Genomic DNA, 22,308 nt, shown 5'->3' with positions numbered 1-22,308 from the left:
CAAACTCATGAATGTTAATTGATCTAGGATTATTATATTCTTAGCACCATCAAACTTGATAACGTCTGATAGTATCATCTATATGGCTAACACGTGATAATGGGATAAGCTTATAAATATTTTGTATGATTTGTTGGTCTGTTTGAACCTTTTGGCTTGTTTGGTTGAGTTTTGTTTAGCTAGTTTTGGATATGGCTAACACGTGATAATGGGATAAGCTTATAAATACTTTGTATGATTTGTTGGTCTGTTTGAACCCTTTGGCTTGTTTGGTTGAGTTTTGGTTAGCTAGTTTTGGATGCGAACACCTTTTGAATTCAAATTGATTTTGTTCAATGTGGGTCAGTGTACCTTAGTGCCTTTAGAGAGCTGCCAGCCCCTTAGTACCTTTACAAGTAGTCTTTTTCAATTCAAGGTTCTTGAGAGAAGCCACTTACATGTGTGTACTGCTATTAACATATTGTTTTCACTTACAATGAATAGCAATTGCACGTAAATATGGACAAGAGTTGGATGAATCTGCCAAATCGGTTTGACACTCAATTTATTGAAGGCGTTGAGGCATTCATTGTGGTTGCTACTGATCATGCAGACAGCGCTGGTAGGACTCTTTGCCCTTGTAAAATATGTAATAATAGGTACTACAAGCAAATCAGTGAAGTAAGAGATCATTTGCTTGAACATGGAATGGACAAGCATTACACTCGTTGGCTCCATCATGGTGAAGGTTATGAAGAGCACCTTGCTGATGACGATGATGATTATGATGATGTTGGTAGTGATGAAGGAGTTCGTTTTGATGGGTTGGAAGACTTGCTTCACAATTTAAGAGGACCGACTCCTATGGATAATTCTGTACCAGACATGCAATATGGGGGTGGAGATAATTATACTGCCACAACACAACATGCAGATACCTCTTCTGGTCTTAATAGGGGTAATGGTGACGATCCGAATTTGTTTGATAAACTTTTAAGTGAAGCGCGACAGCCTTTGTATCCAGGTTGCCAAAAGTTTTCCAAATTAGATTATCTCATGAAGTTGTTCCATCTGAAGGTGATTAATCGTTGGAGTAACAAATCATTTGATATGATTCTTGAATTGATTAAAGATGCATTGCCTGCAGGTGAGACGCTGCCAAAGTCCTATCACGAGGCTAAGACATTAATGCGAGAACTAGGACTTGGGTATATTGCTATACATGCATGCAAATACAATTGTGATCTTTTTGGGACAAATACAAAGATCTTCAAAGTTGTCTAGTATGTGGTGAACCGAGGTATAAAGCTTCTGAAGGCAAGTGTAAGAAAATACCACATAAGGTTTTGCGCTATTTCCCACTTAAACCAAGGCTTCAAGGGGCTCCTTAGTACCTTTACAAGTAGTCTTTTTCAATTCAAGGTTCTTGAGAGAAGCCACTTACATGTGTGTACTGCTATTAACATATTGTTTTCACTTACAATGTATAGCAATTGCACGTAAATATGGACAAGAGTTGGATGAATCTGCCAGATCGGTTTGACACTCAATTTATTGAAGGCGTTGAGGCATTCATTGTGGTTGCTACTGATCATGCAGACAGCGCTGGTAGGACTCTTTGCCCTTGTAAAATCTGTAATAATAGGTACTACAAGCAAATCAGTGAAGTAAGAGATCATTTGCTTGAACATGGAATGGACAAGCATTACACTCGTTGGCTCCATCATGGTGAAGGTTATGAAGAGCACCTTGCTGATGACGATGATGATTATGATGATGTTGGTAGTGATGAAGGAGTTCGTTTTGATAGGTTGGAAGACTTGCTTCACAATTTAAGAGGATCGACTCCTATGGATAATTCTATACCAGACATGCAATATGGGGGTGGAGATAATTATACTGCCACAACACAACATGCAGATACCTCTTCTGGTCTTAATAGGGGTAATGGCGATGGGGGTAATGGTGACGATCCGAATTTGTTTGATAAACTTTTGAGTGAAGCGCGACAGCCTTTGTATCCAGGTTGCCAAAAGTTTTCCAAATTAGATTATCTCATGAAGTTGTTCCATCTGAAGGTGATTAATCGTTGGAGTAACAAATCATTTGATATGATTCTTGAATTGATTAAAGCTGCATTGCCTGCGGGTGAGACGCTGCCAAAGTCCTATCACGAGGCTAAGACATTAATGCGAGAACTAGGACTTGGGTATATTGCTATACATGCATGCAAATACGATTGTGCTCTTTTCTGGGACAAATACAAAGATCTTCAAAGTTGTCCAGTATGTGGTGAACCGAGGTATAAAGCTTCTGAAGGCAAGTGTAAGAAAATACCACATAAGGTTTTATGCTTATTTCCCACTTAAACCAAGGCTTCAAAGGTTGTTTAAGTCAAGGATGACTGCTGTAGATATGAGGTGGCACAAAGAAAAACGAGTCCCGGAAGAGAATGTATTCAAGCACCCAGCAGATTCTAAAACATGGAAAGATTTCGACAAGGAGTATGAGTGGTTTTCCAATGATCCTCGCAATGTCCGCCTCGGCCTTGCAAGTGATGGGTTCAACCCTTTTGGTGACATGAGTACTTCTTATAGCATGTGGCCGGTAATGCTTGTGCCTTATAATTTGCCTCCTTGGAAATGTATGAAAGATCCTTTCCTTTTCATGTCGCTTCTTATTCCTGGTCCCAAATCCCCAGGAAATGACATTGATGTATATTTACAGCCTCTAGTAGATGAATTGAGAGATTTGTGGGACAATGGCGTGGAGACATACAATGTTGTGACCAAGCAAACATTTAAGTTGCATGCTGCGTTATTGTGGACCATAAATGACTTTCCCCCAGATTTTGGGAACTTGTCCGGTTGGAGCACCAAAGGCAAAATGGCCTGCCCAAATTGTAACAAAGACACGGTCTCTATGTATTTAAAAAATGGCCACAAATTATGTTATATGGCCCATCGTCATTTCTTGCCACCACGACATTCTTGGCGAAGACGTGGTAAAAATCTGTTCGACGGGAAGGTTGAAAACAGACCAAAACCAAAGGATTTGGATGGGGCTGATGTGTTATCACAAGTTGATTTGGTCGAGGAACAAAAACTTAGAAAGAATCTGATTAACAAGAAAAGGAAGCGTACCGAGTTTGAGTTAAATTGGACAAAGAAGAGTGTATTTTTTGATTTACCATATTGGCCATCCCTTGAGTTGCGTCATAATGTTGATGTGATGCATGTTGAAAAGAACGTTTGTGAGAATGTGTTGGGAACATTGTTGAATATTGATGGTAAAACAGAAGATTCTTTTAAAGCTCGACTAGATTTGGCTGAATTGGGTATTAGAAAGGAGTTGCATCTAATTCCGAATGGTAATAAGTATATCATGCCGGCTGCATCCTATACAATGTCATCTATCTATAAAAAGGCATTCTGCGAATGGCTGAAATCTGTGAAATTTCCAGATGCTTATGCATCTAATATATCTCGATGTGTGAATGCCAATGAGGGTAAAGTATCAGGAATGAAAAGCCATGACTGCCATGTGCTTTTACAACGTCTTCTTCCAGCTGCGGTACGTGGTTTCTTGTGTAGTGATGTAGCAATTGCATTGATTGAGTTGGGTGTGTTTTTCCAAGAGTTGTGTTGCAAGACACTGAGGTTAGAAGTGCTTGAGAATATGGAGAAGGATATTGCCGTGATACTTTGTAAACTCGAACAAATATTTCCACCGGCATTTTTTGATGTAATGGTTCACTTGGCTGTTCACTTACCACACGAGGCAATCGCTTTGCTTGGCGGACTGACAAAGATCGGTGGATGTATCCCATTGAAAGGTAACATGTATATCATTCGTAACTTTTAATATATACTTTGTTTTGCTTTCAATTAATATAATTTGTTAAACAGGTTTTTACACACTTTAAAACAGGATGTCCCAAACAAGGTCGTCCGAGATGTTCAATTCGCGGAAGCATACATCGATAACGAATGCCTCACTTTCGTTCCATGTATCTCCAAGATATTGAAACACGCTTCAACCGCGGATTTAACGGAATTTTGATGGTGGCCAAGAGAAACAACCCACGGGCTGCTTGTTTTCTCACGAATGTCGCACCATTGGGGCTTTTAAAGTTATCAGCCTAAGCTTAAAAGATTATGACAAGGCCCGTTATTACGTGTTAAATAATTCTGAAGAAGTATTACCATACCTTGAGTAAGTATAGCTTTTAGTAAGACACAATATATACACATTATTATCATGTTTTCTTATATATACAACATTTTCTATATGTAGTGAACATAGGGCAGAGCTTATTAGGCAAAGTCCACATAATTTGGAAGAGAGGCAGGAACTATATTTTCCTGAATGGTTTGAACGACGAGTAAGTTTTCACAGGAAATACCCCTTGCTATTTTTCATTATTATTATATTTTCTATTGATTGTTGTTCATTTTGTTGATAGATGCATGAATTGCGATCTCAGAATTCCCCAGAAGCTACTGATGAGTTATATTCATTAGCTTGTGGGCCTGATCCTCGTGCAATTCGATATAGTGGCTGCATTGTGAATGGGATCAGATTTCACACGAAGGATAGAAAAGTAAATCTTCGAACACAAAATAGTGGTGTTGTTGTCGAGGGGTGTCACCAATCAAAAGAGATTGATTTCTATGGTGTTTTAACTGATGTCATAGTCTTAAACTATTTATCTTCCAAGAAAGTTTATCTTTTCCAGTGTGATTGGTGGGATGTCGGCAACGGAAGGAGTGGAATACAAACAGATGGCCATGTTACTAGTGTTAATGTCTCACGAACTTGGTACAAAGACGACCGATTTGTGCTAGCTACCCAAGCAGGTTAAGTCTTTTATGTGAGTGATACTAAACTGCGTGGTAGTTGGCAAGTTGTCCAGAAGATAAAGCCTAGAAATGTGTATGACGTTCTTTGAGAGGAAGAGATTGTAGCAAGGCATGGCGTCGCATTTCAAGAAGAGGAGCAGGATGCAGTGGATGGCATTGTCCAACATGATCAAACACTTGAAGAAAGTAACAATGATAATATTCAAACGGAAGAACTTGCACCTGTACTTTTGAATAGGGATGATTTGATCCCAACTGAAGTTGATGCGGATGTGGTCTTGACCAATATAAATAGAACCCAGATGGATGATTATTTCATTGTTGATGACGAATCTGATGAAGAAGATGATACGCTCATAAACTATTGTAGTTCTGAAGAAGAGAAAGTCATATCAAGTGATGATGATACTGACATAGATTAAGTTTAAATGTGTTCTCTAAAGTGTTCTCTATGTTTTGAATTCCTTGTTAGTAATGTCAATAGCGACTTCCTATCTACTTGTTTGTATTTGGTTTTTTGTTTTTTTCAGTTTTAGTGTCAGACCACACTTGGGAGAATTGAATGCAGCTATTTACACTTGAAAAATGATTTCTGTTAATTTTCTGCTGGTAAGTATATATTTCTTTTACAGTCATGGGCCCAGGTAGAAGAACCACTAGAAGCTCTAATGCACGCCTCTCAACCTCGGCCCTCATTCTCGGTATATGCCAAGCTCCCAATCAGCAGATGCTTCTCTTGGTGGTATGATATCAATTTTTAGTCCATCTAAATTATAGGTTATATTGAGTTAAAGATTTCCAACTTTTCTCTCCATGTATATTTTTTTGTAGTCATGGAATCTGGTGGTCGTACTGCAAGTTCTAGTAGTACACTAATCGGTCCTAGACCCAATGTTTTACAGGGATCGTCTAAGCCCGGTCCGGTGCTTTGGTAAGACAAATTTTTTTCATACAAACAGCACAAATGGAAGAGGTAAAGCAAATAAGAAGTAAAACTTTTAGCTTTTCGCGATTTAATCGAAGCTTTTTTTTTTTTTTTTTTTTTTTTTATAAACAAACTTACACCATTACTCCCCACTAAAAAAAAGGTAAAGCAATGAACACAACTTTAATCAATCATAAAAGCAAGGATAGGTCGAAACCGAGAATTGAGATTCCACCGGGGAGGTCAAACCTGTAGGGGAGTTGGAGTGAACAATTTGCTTATGAAATTGGCATAATTTGCCGCAAGTATGCACCTCTAGCAGTTCAGAACTGGAGAACGGTGAAGAAGGAGTTCAAGTCAAAAGTTAATACGATGCACGAACATATAATGGTAATAAAATATCATTACTAGTTATATTGTTTCTTTATTTATTTATTTTAACATTGTATTGCATGCATAACTTGTTTGCAGAAGAGCTTTGACATTGATATCCATCTGTCGCATGTAGAAAGGGCTATTAATAAGTATCTAGGACAACGCCTCAAAGAGTACAGGTGTAGGCTACACAAATATTACAAGGGTCTCCCAAATGACCAACGTAGACGGAAGCCATATGAGGGGATGGTCGCGCAAGGGGATTGGGAATTGCTTTGTGATTGGTTTGAAACAGAAAAATTCAAAGTAATTTATATGATTTTTTGTAATTATCTTTTATTGTATTTCTAACTAAATATTTCCTATGGTAGAAACTCAGCACAAAAAACAAGGCTAATCACCGTGGTGGTTCGAGGTCCTTTCTAAATCACCGAGCAGATAAGGTAGTATAAATTGTTTATTATTTTTCAGTAGCCTTCTTTTCATCCATTTACTTTTTTCTACTTCAAGATTTTGTATCAACATATTGATGTATCTTTCTAAGCTTGTTACAGGTTAATCACAGACTCAACAAGAGCCCTAAGGATTGAATTTTATCGCGATGATGTACTATAACCCGTAAAGGTAAAGGTCCGGCCCCGCGGGCTCAAGAAAATTATGTAATGACCAAGTTCGGTTTTTCTAATTTGTGTGCAATTCTAGTTTTATGAAGAGCATATTCATTTAATACTTGTGCCATATTTCAAATCATAGGATAAAATGCTGGAGATGCAGACTCAGTCCCTACAAGAAGGCTCTACCTCTATGACTGAAGATGAAATTGCTAACAAAGTCTTAGGTACAAAACCTGGTTATGTCATGGGTCTTGGACACGGCGTGGATCCACTGTCATCCTCCAGTTACAATAATCCAGAGGTTGAAGACCTTAGGAGGAGAGCTGAGGCAGCTAAGAGACAGGCTGAGGAGTATGAGAGACAAGCGCAAGAGCTCACAACTCGCTTGCACGAAAATGAGGGTAGGGTTGAGGAGCTACAGAATTGGAAAACGGCTTCTGAAGCTAAATTGGAGTTTCTCATGGTGCACATTAGGGCCCGTTTTTCTGTGGTATGAATTTACATACAAGTGTGGTGATCTTTATCTTTGTCTAAGCTATGAAAGTATATTGAGGTCTAATAGTGGCCCTAGCTTTTAAGAAAGCAGAGCGGGGCCAATTTCTCGTACTTGCTCAGTGTAGTGTGCCCTCCTTTTGTCGAGTGCCCCGCCCAGTTCACTGGGCTGTTGGCCTACCAAGCACTTGCCCGCTGCTCCTGCAACCCGCCAAGCGGGTGGAGCGCTCGTTATCCTTACTGTTCTCTCTGTAGCCCCCCCCCCCTCCCATTGCTCTAGCCATAAGCTATGGCAGCTCCAGCTCGCACCCACGGGATGCCTGCTCATGAGGCCGAGGGGCTCGGGTCACCCCTTATTCAATTCCGTTATGGGGTCTTTTCGCTTTTGCGGATCTAGAGATACTACGAGTCTTCCGTCCCCGCATTCCATCGCCACGCCATCCGGTTCACCGGTACTACCAAAAGTCTCATGCTTACATTCACATTCATCGATGTAAGTATTATCTCGCAACCATGAAGACCCCCCGGTCATGCTTCTAGTTTCCATTCCCATCATCATATTGATGATAAATCTCCGGTGCTCTGCCATAAGAATTTGGAGTCCTTATCATGGTGAAGGTTAGGTAACGCTGTGATTCTTGCTCAAAACAGACCGCAACGCTTGAAGTTATTGGCTCATCCGACCCGGCAAAGATTCATGAGTCGCTTCGTTCAACCGTCCCCTCGGAGCCGGGTCGAAAGTGCCATGCATGGTCCCCCGTCCTTTCTTTCTCTGGTCCCAAAGAAAAAACAGAAGTGCGCTCCTACGCCCCGGGGGCCAGAACAACCCCGCAAACGTAGGTGCTTAGATGGTAGTTCCATCAAGGCGCCAAGAGCAAACGTAGCCCTGATGGAACTACATTCCACTGTGAGGGTATGGAATTCTATCTAAGTCACTACACCCAACAAGTCTTCGGCCCCCGGGTATCTTCTTCTCAGGTAGTGTACCGTAGTTTGCTCCCTAAAGACTAAAGAAAGAATGGATAAAAGGGTTGTAACACTCAGTCGAACTGGTTCAGTGAGCACCATCGCAAGATAGTTACCACCGATCATACGGCTTTCTAACTTCACTTCTTTTTCTTTTAGCTAGGTAACACTAAGTCTTACAGCCTCAAACAATTCATGAAGACACAAACTCACAGAATTATACGTAAAAGTATATACAAAGTTCAAGAGTTTACCTGGTGCTAAGCCTTGACATATAAAATTTTAATATGCTCTTTTTCTCAAGTGCAATATGGTTGTTGCAATAGTTCCTTAGCAGTTCTAGCATTACTAGTTGGAAACTTTGAAATGCTTGGGAAAAACATTTCATGTGTGCCATGCTTTTTAATATATATGGCCTCTAGCATTCTTACTAGGTAGTAGTGCTCTTTACTTTAGTTCTTCTTTTGTAGAGTAACACCCACTCTATACTTAATTTCTTATATTGTTTCAACCTAATTTTTGGTTTGATGAGTTGAGACGTTGAAGTCTCCATTGAATAGTGTCTGACATGTTTCTTTATAACATTGGCTAATAAAGCAATCAGTTCGCTTTTCGGCTGTTCTACGGCAGGATGGAACTTTTCTCGTGACCTAACTTTCCGTGGCGGACCTACTCGAAGGAAGGACAAAAGAAGGGGGTTAGGGTGCTTCTATCTAATCTCTAATCCGGTCTTACCCCGCTGCTACAAATGGATTGGATGCCACTTATCACTATAAGGCCAAGGGCGTCTTCAGGTTGGGTTAACCACCCCGATGGCTTGGAGGCTTGGAAACCTCGTGGTTCCGAGTGCAGGTTAGTTGAATAATTAAGTTTGTCTGCATTGCCGGGACTTCCACTTTCGGCGTTACTGCGGTTCTCGATTTGTGATGGTCGGTATATATGTCGGTTATTACCGAACATCGACCCTCGAGCAAGGTTAGCTTCGGGGCTAGATGCCTTGTGTTCCAACCAAGTGCCTTCCCGGGGCGGACAAGATCCCGGTCCTCTAGGTGAGGTTTGGTGGCCCTTTCGGACACTTCTTTGAAGAAGGAACAAAGGCGTGGATGCCACCGCCAATACAACACGATCACCGATGAAGCTAGAAAGGCATAGCCAAAGTTCACTAGGATGAGCGAGCGAAGTCGTGTTGTCAATGGATTTCCTTTAAGCTAGAAAAGGATGGATGGGCAGGATGGGGGCTGTAGAATGCCTTTCCCTGTCTGAGGAAAACGTGAAGAATTGTCGTTCCGCCCCCTGTCCCCGAAGATGGGTAATATGTTCTCATACAATGTTGCTCCAATCTGACCTAGCTGGCGAGCGATCCCAGTTAAAGCAAAGAACCGGAGGGGGCTTTCGATTGGGTTGGTGTTCAGTGTCAGTGAGATTTGAACATCGGTCAGTCCAACTCAAAACCCCGTTGAGTAATTCTTCCCCTGCCCCTTCCGTTAAGGGTGTTAACCGGCTTCTCTCCTTTCAGTCGAGCCTCTCCTCGATTCATTTTAGTAAATAGCGGAACCAAGAAAACTGGAAACAAGCTTTTTCTTTCAATAGCCGCCAAATGACTACAGGGGATCATCGGTCTACTCTACCTCAATTCACCATAACCTTTATGTGAGATAAGGGTCTGTGGTGGTTGGTGAGTACGTAGTTGTATATGCTTGATTGATGTGTAAGTATGTAGGACTAAAAGATAATTGTGTGGATGGTGTGGTGCTGTTTTTTAGCTTTTGAAGGAAGTAATATACATACTTAGCGAATAGCGTGTCAGAGAACTCAAGAAAGAATGGTCTGCAGTGGCCTAGGACTCTTTTTTTGATAATTGGCGGTTGGGTATATTTTGCACCATTCTAGAAATATTAATTGGAACCATACAAACTTTGGAAACTTTGGAACCATACAAACTCAAGTATCGCTCGACCAAGAGTGGTGATGAGTTGACTAGTTTGAAGGATGAAGGAAGGCCAGAATGACATCTATTACATCACTGGTAAAAGCAAGAAGGCTGTGGAGAACTCTCCTTTCCTTGAGAAGCTCAAGAAGAAGGGTATTGAGGTCTTGTACATGGTTGATGCTATTGATGAGTATGTTGTGGGTCAGTTGAAGGAATTTGAAGGCAAAAAGCTTGTCTCTACCACAAAGGAGGGTCTGAAGCTAGATGAGAGTGAGGACGAGAAAAAGAAGAAAGAGGAACTGAAGGAAAAGTTTGAGGGTCTCTGCAAGGTGATCAAGGATGTTCTAGGTGACAAGGTCGAGAAGGTGATTGTCTCTGACCGTGTTGTGGATTCTCCCTGCTGTTTGGTCAGCTGGTGAGTATGGTGGACCTAACATGGAGAGGATCATGAAGGCTCGTGCACTTTCGAGGGATTCAAGCATGGCTGGCTACATGTCTAGTAAGAAGACCCATGGAGATCAACCCCAAAACTCTATCATGGAAGAGCCGAGGAAGAGGGCTGATCTTGATAAGAATGACAAGTCGGTTAAAGATTTGGTTACATTCTTTGTTTGAAACTGCCCTTCTCATACGGGTTCAGTCTTGATGAGCCCAATACTTTCGGCAATCAATTCACGGGATGCTTAAGTTGGGTCCGAAAGCATTGGAGGGCGTATTGATCTTGAAGGCGACATTAATCGACATGCCACCATTGGAGGATGTTGATGCCGAGGGAAGCAAGATGGAGGAAGTTGATTAAGTCTTCACCTATCTCATTCTTGTACTTGACATTTAGTATTTTTTGGATATTTGGTAGTTTTCTTTCTTTCTGTTGGAGTGTTGAAACAATAGTCTCAATGTCAGTGATTTTGGATGGTCTGCTTAGTGAAAAAAAAAAAAAAAACTTTGGAAGCTAGTTTCATAGTTAGAAATTAACACAAGTTCTTAGCGAGTTTTTCTCGAAATGACTAAATAGAATATTGGTTATTAGTTATTAGTTGTGTGGAATTGAAAATCATTTTTAAGCGTATATTTTGTCACTTAAACTCTACTTGCCATTTCTTGGTGCCCTCATATATAACTAATTTTCTTTTTTGGAATTGCAGAATGGTTCAACTTCGTGAGTACTTTGCAAAGATGGACTGTTGGGGTTGAAAAGGATCAAAGACGATCATAAATGCAATACTTATCCCCAGAATTTTGAATGATATATTTTTTTTTTTGCAAGCTTAGGAAGGATATGTGATTATTGTAAACATACTAGCGAGGCTATGTGGAAATTATTTTGGATATTAATTGTGACACTTTTCTACATTTGGAGCTTATGAAATTAAATATTTTGTTAGTTAAATGTTTTTGAGTGTGTAAAGTTTTCTTTAGGCCCTGTATGAAAATTGTAAATTAGGAAATCATATCCGGAGAAAAGATCTCTCCAACACATGCAAATGGTTGCAAATATAAAAGTGTAATTGCTACGCTTTTGAAAAGTGTTGTAAATACATAACTCATTTTACATGTAAATGGTCCTTTTACAACCCTTACAAGCGTTGCTAATACTATCTAAAGAATAATATCAGGTATGCAAATAGTACAAAAATAGTTATTCACCAACGGTACTAAAGCGTAAAAATAGGAACCCATCACCAACGCTTTGTAAACCGTAGCCAAAATAGACAATCAACAACGGTTCTGGCGTTGCAGATATGGAACCTTTTGCAACCCTTAAAAAAGTCGGAAAAAATTAATTAATACAAATCATCAAAATAAGAAAAGAAAATAATCAGCGGCGCTTTTATTACATTAGCAATGCTTCAATCGTGAGTTGAAGCATATTCTTTTGCTACGCTTTTTTATTAAAATCGTTGGTAGGCTGATTGTTGGGCAACTCCACTCCTTACGAAATGAATGTCGCCTCAATGCTTCGAAGTAACCCCTTCAAAATTGGTACCCCGATATAACGCACCTAGCAAGAGACCTCGACCAACCCTCTTCCAATACAAGTCATAGTCTCCCGTAAAAATGAAAGCTGATGCGTCTGGCCAATTATTTGGGTTTGCTCTATAGTGTGAAAGAGCAGCAAGAAGAATATCAGAGGCTGTTATATCTATGGGTGGTGGGTAAGGTATAACAATCTCTTTAGATACTTGTCGCCAACATCTGTCCCCAAGGTACCATACAGTTACTGACCCTACAAGTATCATTCGCCACTGAGAAAGAAACCTTGCTCTATGACACATATAGGATAGTCTACGGTACTCAGTGTTCTTTGGAACATCTGGAATATCTGCATAAGGGGTCTGAAATATGAAGGACTCGGCCTAAGGTTGCCACTCAATCCGAGTAGCTCCTAAAAGCTCAATCTGCTAACGAATGTTATGAATATTATGCGATAGATCCCCATAGCCCCTCTGCCTACGATGAAGCCCCCATGCTTAATACGTGAAATCAGGTCATAAGTCTCATTCTCTTCCAACCTCTTCAACACATGATGCATCACACGAAAATGCTCGTACCACCAATACTAAATCAATAGATAAAATACAATATCAATATATATAAACATGTCAACATTAATAATTAGATAAATAAATGAAATAAAACAATAACTTAATAAATAAGACTTACCGGTATAATCCAAACAAAGCCGCACAAATTGCCTTTAGCGGTTTTCATCTCAACTGCGAGGTCTAGCCAGCGGTAAAGGTATGCCAAGATGGATTGACCCCAGTTATAATCCCACATCCTCTCTACGTGTGAGACAGCGGCCATCCACCCGATACGTAAATAACTATCAGCATATCCAAATAATGTCGCACCAACAAAGTAGAAGAGGAAGGCACATATATATTCGTGGATCGACTCCTCGCCAATATGATAGTCTTTCGGTTTCTCCTTGAATCTATTCAAATATCTCGAAGTAAAGCAACTCATATTTATAGCTCCTCCCTTAAACTGCTCAGCCGATAATCTCTAAACCCCGTCTTCCTCATCATCTTCATCCAAATCAAAACCTTCAAAGAAACTCATTGTTAGGGCTGTCAATGGGTTTCGATAACCCAATAACTGATCCGAACCAAACCAATAAAAAATGGTTTGGGTTTTGATAATTTAGTTTGCCCTCTACTGATTCGAAACTGAACCGAACCGATAAAATATTGGTTTGGTTTTGGGTTTGCCCTCCACCGAACCGATACGAACCCAAACAGATAAGATTGTATTTTAGTAATATTTATGATTAATTTTGTATATATTTATCAATTGTGTGATTAAAATTAATTAATTTAATTTAAAATTTAATTGATTTTATAGTTTTCGGTTCGGGTCAGTTCGGGTTCAGTTTGCAATATATCTTATCGGTTCGGTTCGGTTTCAGATTAAACGTAATATTATCGATTCAGTTTGATTTCGGGTTCTCAATTTTCTTATCGGTTCGGATTCAGATTTTCTAAAACCCGACCCAAACCGATCCATTGACAGCCCTACTCATCGCCGTAGTAAAAACCTCTAAATTTTCATCAAAAGGAACGGCATCTCCATAACCAATTGGGATACCCGTGAGCATTGTGAAATCAGGAGGGGTAATCCCAAGCTCACCCCATGGGAAATGGAATGTGTGGGTAGTTTGCCACCACCGCTCAACTATCCCAAACAACAATGCTTGATCATTTTGTCCTAAATTAGAATTCAAAAAGTTCTCAAATGGTGTGGCGGCTATAATATTGGTAACCGTGACAAAATTAGGATCCATTTTTTATTTCATACAACGCCACCACGATACAACATTTGAAAGTGCACAATGCATGTTCCATAGGTGTACTTCCTACATTCAACCAACACGCAATACGATATAATTACACAACAACAAACTTCATATAAACTAACATAAATAATAATAATTAACATAAAAAAAAATCTAAAACTTACTTGAGACTCCGCCATTCTATTTGTTACGTGTCGGACCGATGTTGACGCTAATGGTGGGTGTTCCTCGATTTCACAACGCGGTGGAAAATTGAACCCAAGTTCAATTTCGTCCTCCTCGCCCACATTTTGCGTTCGCGACAACGATCCTTTTTGCCCCTTTTTTTTGGATATTTTAAAACTTCCAAACCATCTACTACGCTCTTCATGTGGTGAGGTTGGTGGGGATGCATTGGGGGGTGGAGAAGTCATTAGGAATGGAAGTTTGTGATAAAAGGTTGTTAATGGAAGCTAGAAAATCGCAATGGAGGCTCGGAAGAAAGTGAAAATGGAGCATGTTCGCGTCTGTTCATATTAACTCACCAAACGGGATGTTACATTCCGTCTCAATCAAAAACCTCCAGACGGAATCTAGCATCCCGTCCGAGATATTTTATTCACCTTTGCATTGCACAGCTTCACCTTGGTTTTCACCGTTTTGGTGAAAATGGGGTGAATAAGTGCTGAGGTGGCGGTGATAAGGGGGGGATTATAGTCACCTGCATTGCAATGCAGGTGAATAAGGGGGGGTTGTGACTATAGTCACCAGTTTTGTTGGAAAATGGATGTGCAATGCAGAGGTGAAAAACTGGTGACTTTAGTCCCCAGTTGATTTCAAGGTGAAACCTTTCACCGAGATAGTGGCTGACTTGTTAACTTTTGATGGGATGTTGGATTCCGTCTCGTGTGTTTTTTTCGATTTTTTTTTCGGACGGAATGTTTCATTCCGTTTGAAACATTCTGTCTCGCGTGTTTTTTCGGTTTTTTTAATTTCAGACAAAATACCGGACGGGATGTTAGATTCCGTCTAGAGGTTCCAGACGGAATCTAATATCCCGTCCGAGATATTTTTATTCACTTTTGCATTGCACAGCTTCACCTTATTTTTCACCAAAACGGTGAAAAGAAGGTGAATAAGTGCTGAAGTGGCAGTGATAAGGGGGGATTATTTTCACTTGCATTGGGAATGCTATTAGGAGGCACACTTGATTCTATTAGTAGAGATTGATTTGTGGTCTATGTGGACAATTCAAGGCCGAGTCGACTCCCGAGTTTTCGCTGCTAGCCGACTCATTGAAATTTCTAATTGAACAAAATTTCGATTTTCTGATCAATGCATTTTACGAATTCATCTACCTTTACAATTTACACTAAAGAAGACCTTAGCAATACACAGCCTTGTCGTCCCGTGCGATAGATTAACTAACAGACCCAGTTGGGAAGCAATTAAGGAAAACATCTAAATATGAGCTTAGCAGATTTTGGAGAGGGAAGGTCAAAAGTTAAAGCAACGATGAAGAGGTCATGGGAAGATTTGGATGGAGATATTCTCTTATCAATCTACGCCAGGTTATGTGTCACGGATATAATATTAGGAGCATCTTTGTGTTGTAGTTTCTGGTACAAGGTATCAAAGGAACCTTCTCTTTGGAGAGACGTCGATCTTTCCTGTTTTGATTTCATTGAAGAAAAAGACGTTAGTCCAGGTCCATTTATTCGGTTAGTCGTGACTCGGAGTCAAGGCTCCATTACTTCCATTACGTTTCCCCTTGATGCTTCCAGTGATGATCTCCTTGTAGTTGCAGAAAGGTACTTTTCACTTTCTTTTTTTTTTTTTTTTTTTCAATTTGGAGAGGTATGAGTTGAAATATGTGACACTCCATGATCCCTATGTTACAATCACAAACTATTAGATATTGTTTGGAGATTTAAAAGAAGTCATTCGTAGTTATGCTTTACTGAGAAGTCACTCTCCAAGTCTCCAACTAAATCACTATTACACTAACGCTCCAGTAAACAAGAATGAAATGTCCAAAACTAGCTAGATACAATATCAAGCTATCAACTATTGCTAATTGTCTAATTGTCTAATAGACAAAGTTTTATTGCATACATGCTAGCTGTCTAGGTCACAAAACAACACTCTTTCCTTCTTGAGGGCTGATGCCAATTGTATTTATTACGAATAAACAGAATGCAATCGTATTTAGTACTTCTACCCAAAAACAAATGTATATATGGAACTTGGAAATAACGAACTTATGAAACTTGCCGAGTTTTATTCTTGTACCATTGTGTTATGCACTTTTCAGGTGCCCTGGTCTCAGGCATTTCGATATAAAAAATCCGTCATCATATCTAATGAACAATGCCGCCCTTGGTACAGCAATCAGCAAACTAAAGGAACTTGAGGGCATGGCTATTGGAGATCACTTTATTTCGGATGGTTTTGCACTTGAAAATATCATTCCATTCTGTCCAAAGTTTACTAAACTGAAAGTCTATGACATGTCTTGGAGCACTATGTGGCAAATAAGCAGAGTGATGCCACAAATTGATGTCTTAGACATTTCCTGATATAGAATGTAAAACCTTTGCAAGTTCTTAACAAAGGTTGTAAACTTGTAATCGCCTTTGTTTCTCTGCATTTTTAGGATGTAATTCAGGATCAAATTTAATTGGCAGCAAGGGAATTTTGTTCAGGTGCATAACTTCTCGAAGTAGAAAATAAACATTGCGGTTTTGTTGATTTTCGTGCATAACATCTAAAAGTCTATGCACACTTGTCTATATGATTTTTGGTAAAGTCATTTCCAAAAGATTGAGCTCTCTACTTCCTTAGATTATTTCGAAGGAGCAGGGTCTTTTGTCAAGGACAAGGTTACTGGTGAAAACATTGCTTTGTCTGTAGTTAATGCAAGATTTGAGCAGGAAAGTTCGTTTTAGTACCTGAAGTTTGCTTATACGACAGGTTGGATTGGCGATTCCTTCAAATGGCTTTGTAGAAGTTTGCTTTTAGAATTTAGACTTTTAGTCAGCGTTGGTTTAATTTAGTAGTGGAACGTTTTCAAAAGCCGATATACCTTATAGAGATACCTTCTAGAGGCCTGCGACAAAGTGTTACATTATCACATCTTGTCTTTATAATTGCAAAGGAAGTCCTGTCTAGTGGTTTAAACGATAAAATTTATGAGTCCTCTATCAAACAAGGATTTCATGCAATCCAGCTCTATTGTACCATGATGATTGTTGGTCTTTTTGAATGGTTATGAGTCCTCTATGGAAGAAAACGGTCAGTTCTGCTTGCAAGTGACAACATGCGGGATGAGCTTTACTCATTTTGAATGTATGTTGACGTTTCTCCGTGGATGGGAGAAGAAAACGTTCATTCTTCAGATGTTTCGGTAGTGAGTTGTTAGCAATGCTCGATGGAACTAAAGCCCAAACAACAGCAGTCCATCAAAGATCTTTCATAGCTGGGCTTCAATCCAGAAGCCCAAAGAAGTCAGCAAATCCACCTCGAAATAAATGAAATGACACGCGTCACCACTGTAACAAAACCGCCAAAAATCTAATCACTTCCAAAATCCGAAGAATCATCTTATCTAAAACAATCCAAAAAAAAAAAAAAAAAAAAGGGAGGAGGAGGAGCAATGAGAGCAGCAACAAAAGTAGCCTCATTTGGATTAAACAACGGCATACGTAACATAACGTCATCACTTCCTTTACAAGAACAATCCATACCACCCACTGCAAGAAAAGCTTCGCGACCAATAGTTTCATCTTCAACAGATGGGAAACCTTCTGTGTTGGTTTCTGAAGGGTCTTCTTCTTTTTCGGCTGCAAAACCTTCTTGTTGGGATGACTGGGAGTTTACTGAAGATGATGTGTTGCGATCGGATGTTATCAATCCTAAGCCTAGAGTTGTCTTTGGGAATGTTCCTACTTTTCAGGAAGCCAAAGAAGCTACTTCTGATTTGAAAGAAGCTTTGGAAAAGTATGTTTTCTTGTAAAGATTTGTTTTTTAATTACTTTTTTGTTTATTTTATTAGTGGGGAATTTTGCCCACTCAATTAGAATTATTGATTTGTGAAAAAAAATATAAATGTTATTTTGTAGGGAGTATTTTTCCTCTTCTGGGTATTCAGAAACTAAAGTTTGTGTCACTAGTGAAAGTGCAATTTCCTCAGTCCCAAAACCAGTTTTTCATGCTTTCTCGTTGCTGAAAGAAAGTCCTGAAGCTCAGGTACTGACTTAATATTTCCTGTTCTAGGCTTCTAGCTTTGACCAATGGCTTTTTGGACTTCCTTTTTTGTATATTTATTTGAAGGTTGGGGTTTTATCCCTTACTAATACAAGAAAATTTTTATGTCAGCTACCGTCCTTCCCTCGCCTTAGACGAGGCACCTTAATAGATAGGATATACTTATGATTGTTCAGCTCCTATCTCTAAAGCCCAGAGGCATCATAACCTATATAGGGTTACCCTCGAGGTTCATGAAGCTAGACGGTCTTTGATCAAAACAGGCTTTATCATAACAGAAGAAATAGCAGAATTGCCAAGAATTGGATGAAGGAGGGTGATTCCACATTAGACATACACACAAGACTTGCTAAAGCTATTGATGATCTTTTATTCTTTTAATGAGACTATCAGTAGTAAACGTGCACTCCAGGGCACCTCAGATGGAACCTTGGATAGCAAGTCCAATTGCTAGGAAAGTTAAGTTTGGGGGTGGGGGGTTGATTTTGGACTTGAAATTTGCTTGTGTATAGATTTACGAGAATGAGCTAGAGTTTCTCCTAAGTACTTAATTTCAAATTCGTAGAATGATATTTAGTTTGCTGTGATAAGTCCCCAAATCAAACGACTACGTAAGTTGACTTGGCTTTGGGCTGTTAGGATTATTATCCTAAATCAAGTGAAATTGGACTTATATTTATGTGTACAATATGAGAGGTTGGCATCCTAACCTTGAGGTTCTAATAAGAACTTACTTCCGGAAGATCTTAGAATAATATGTGCCTTAAATTACTCAGCTAATTGTCGTTTTTTACTATTTAACAGAACATATATTTTCTATAATATGATATCTTCATGATTAGTTACATGTTTGCATGTTTGGGGCTGCTCATAGTTGGAGATTTTTCAATGTCACAAGTTTCCACTCTCATTTCAAGATGCATACCCTGTTATTGACGAAAACTCTGATAATATGACGATTGCTATCTCCTGTAGACATTAACAGCTGCCTGGAAGCAAATGCTTAATGTCCCCTTCCTATTAGAAGGGGGTCTTCCGACTCTTGTCGTTCTTTTGATCACTTGGTCTAGCTTCTACCAAAGTTTTTGGCACACAAAAAAAATGTGATGTATAGGTCCATTAGACATGGGTGATTTGTTGGTCATCTGATTGTATTTAGCATAAAGTTTCCTCTGGAGTTACCTTTTTGCATTCTATGATCTCTGACAAGATGCATGAGACTCTGTGAAAACAATTGTATGGTCTGCAATATTTTGTTTTAAACAACACAAGGGCCTTGAATGTTAAACTTCTCGAGGCGCGGAAATTTGAGGCGCGGAAATTTGAGGCGCTTACTGCTCTAATGCTTAAGAAAATTGGAAGTTAAAATATACCATTAAGATTCTTGGTATGGCATTCGTAACACTGTCTAATAGCCTAATGTGCCCTAACTAAATGTAACAGATTACTGGTCATACTGTGATCTCGGTCCTTGTTTTATATCCCTCATTCATATGTATATCTTGTGTTGTATTAATTGGCATGAAAATATTACGGGAAGTCGGTAAGCAATATGCTCCCCCTTGTTTATTTTTTTTTGTGTGGGCATCTGCTTATTGAGGAATGTAGTATTGTTTCCTGAATGTTGAAGATCCTAAAGGTCTGCTTGGGGAACATTTTTATTGAGCATGTCCTGTTTCTTGTTTATGTGGGAAGGCTTTTCTATTGTGATTGCAGATTGGCTTGTTCGTCTATCTATATCTGGGATTGACTAGAGTTAGACATCTTTCCTTAATTTAGTTCAAGGGTAGCAAATATGATCTGCCTTTCTTCAAGTGATGAATAAGCTTTCTAGGTCTTCGTTCAGATTTTCCGGTCTTCACTTTTCTGAATAGATCTCCATTAAGCGTTCTCCTCTTAATAATAAGAGCAGTAGATAGTTTATTGAATTGATCAACTGAGGGGAGAAAATATTGCTTAAAGTTTATCAACAGAGTCACAAGTTTTGAAGAGTAGGACAAAATTATATGTTTCAGAAATAAACATGTTTTTAGTTTATATATTCACAAACCATTTTTCTCTTTAATTTGAGGGAGAACAATGTGAGAATGTACGTAACTTATTTTGGCCTCTAACCAAGTCTGCTATACTCTGGGATTCGGCCAACCCAAGCTCATGCTCAACTCTTTCTGCAGGGTGTTGTTGCTTCACTCGCCTCGGACAAAAATGTTTGGGATGCGGTAATGCAAAACGAAAAGGTTATGGAATATATCAATTCACATCAAACGAGTAAGAATGCATTCTTTTGAAATCAATCCTCTTCCCCCCCCCCTCCTTTTTTCTTATTTACTGGTCCAACAAGGTCTTCTTATTGTATTAATTATCTTGATGGGAGATGAGGTGGCACACTCTTATTGTTTTCCTTGTGTGGATGGCAACCCAGTGTATTCTGCGGCGTTGACTTATTAATTTTCCCCGATAAAAGCAATAAAACATTCCACGTCAACCCTTTTGGTAGTACAGTGCAGGAACCTTATTGGATCAACTTCTTCCTTCTATTTTCTATTTTGCTTTTTTTCCTTTTTCTGTTTCCATATTTTCTTTTGTTTTTGGTGTTACACTGTTAAGTTCCAAGGTCATTTTCACAGGTACTTCATCTGACACTGCCACAGAAGTAAACCAGACCTTCCCGGTTAATGAATTCTATAACAATCTGAAATCATCGGAATGTCTCAATGATGACAGCACCGGAAAACAGTCTGAAGGTTCTGGAAATGCGTTCTTGGATTTTTTAGAGAAAGTGAAGATCACGGTGACAGACATGGTTAGCAGCTTATCTGGATTCCTTCAGAGCATCTTCAGAGGATCAGCAGATGAAAATATCTCTGTGGACTCTAACGGGAATGCCAGCGCAATCCATGTAGATAAGACCATGGGAGCTTCTTTCATGGCACTGTCTGTCCTAGCAATTATGGTGGTGGTGCTGAAGCGTGGATAAACAATTTGGTGGCAACCTTCTAGAGAACTAGTCGACATAACATAATTTTCTTTGTAGTCTCCGTTAATAAGTTTTTGTTTACAACTTATGAGACAATACCAAGTCCTTGGCTTGATGACTTGATGACTTGATGTAATGCGACTTAACTGAGATTTATCTCTTGTTCAATTATGATTTGGTTTAAGAACAATCTGGACCATCTCTGTCGTATACCTCAATCCTAATTTGCTTGATGGTTGAATTTGTGTAGAAGTTGCAGCTTAAGCAGAAATTGGACTATTAACATCATTGTACGTATCTGGTGGGGTGGTTTGGTTACTTATTCTACCTGAGCTTAAGAAGGAAATCGTGTTTTGTATCTGTACAGGGAGCACTGTCACTGTTTATGCGGATTCAATATTCTTACCGAAGTCAGAACTGAACCGGCAATAAAATGTTAAAGAACGTATTGTTGCCATCATAGGAATCTATTTACCAAATTCATCATTTCAATGTAACAGTTGCCCTTAAAGATAGAGCACAGAACAAGCAATCACAAAGGGGTGGTAGAAGCTTTGAGTGGAGTCTGATTCGGTAGCTGTGGTTACTGTTTTTGGTTCTTCTCAGCTGCCTTGGTTCACGAAGCAATGATTCAAATGCATTGAGGGAAGCAACTAGTTTACCTTTTCAGTGTTTAGAAACATATGTTAGGAAACCCTCTTGGATTTACCAAATGGGAGGTCCTGGAGCTGTTTATTTCAGATTTGAACTTGGGAGTCTGCATGACTGGCCAAAACAAATACCTTGTAATTAACATCTTTCTTATATAATTTTGCGAATTCAGAGAAAATAAGAAAGAAAAACTCGTTGTACATAATAATTAAGCCTTTTTGGATCACCATTTTAAATTAGTAATTTATACTAGCCTCCACTGTCGCCTCAAGAACTCCAACCAGAACTGGAGAGCATGGAGCTTACAAATGTTCAGCCGCAGATTAGCTCAACAAAATCTAACGCTAACTCCACAGCTGATTAGTCACAAGTAAAGGAGCATGGGGATCTGAATTGCAAATTACACCAATCTCAACAAGAAGTTCGGAAGAATTTCCAAAACAAAAACGTATAAAACCTGAAGTTCATAAAAAAAAAAAAAAAAAAAAAAAAA

General features: G+C 39.2%; 2 protein-coding genes, 1 long non-coding RNA gene and 1 pseudogene across 3 annotated transcripts; all 4 read left to right on the top strand.

Moving 5' to 3' along the window:
* The first annotated feature begins 1,484 nt into the window (after nucleotides 1-1,484).
* On the top strand, nucleotides 1,485-5,263 carry LOC147504579 (uncharacterized). The gene is given in 5 exon segments (XM_086605273.1): nucleotides 1,485-2,330; nucleotides 2,332-3,821; nucleotides 4,276-4,363; nucleotides 4,445-4,838; nucleotides 4,938-5,263. Coding segments are annotated over 5 exon segments (3,144 nt in total).
* Nucleotides 5,264-5,475: 212 nt separating this feature from the next.
* Nucleotides 5,476-11,019, top strand: LOC147504578 (heat shock protein 90-3-like; annotated as a pseudogene).
* A 4,123-nt stretch (nucleotides 11,020-15,142) lies between these two features.
* Nucleotides 15,143-16,672, top strand: LOC147504577 (uncharacterized). The gene is made up of 2 exons (XR_015193065.1): nucleotides 15,143-15,732; nucleotides 16,236-16,672. It is a non-coding gene; the product is annotated as an uncharacterized LOC147504577 (long non-coding RNA).
* Nucleotides 16,673-17,490: 818 nt separating this feature from the next.
* On the top strand, nucleotides 17,491-21,354 carry LOC147504576 (uncharacterized). The gene is made up of 4 exons (XM_086557386.1): nucleotides 17,491-17,920; nucleotides 18,043-18,169; nucleotides 20,362-20,455; nucleotides 20,815-21,354. The coding sequence occupies exons 1-4, from the start codon at nucleotides 17,577-17,579 to the stop codon at nucleotides 21,162-21,164; spliced, it is 915 nt and encodes a 304-aa protein (XP_086413512.1). The 5' UTR covers nucleotides 17,491-17,576; the 3' UTR covers nucleotides 21,165-21,354.
* The last annotated feature ends 954 nt before the right edge of the window (nucleotides 21,355-22,308 follow it).

Source organism: Coptis chinensis, chromosome 4 (assembly GCF_015680905.1).
Source record: "Coptis chinensis isolate HL-2020 chromosome 4, ASM1568090v1, whole genome shotgun sequence".
Taxonomy (NCBI): Eukaryota; Viridiplantae; Streptophyta; class Magnoliopsida; order Ranunculales; family Ranunculaceae; genus Coptis; species Coptis chinensis.
The sequence above is the reverse complement of the archived record's forward strand: the minus strand, read 5'-3'. Positions and strand labels throughout refer to the sequence as shown.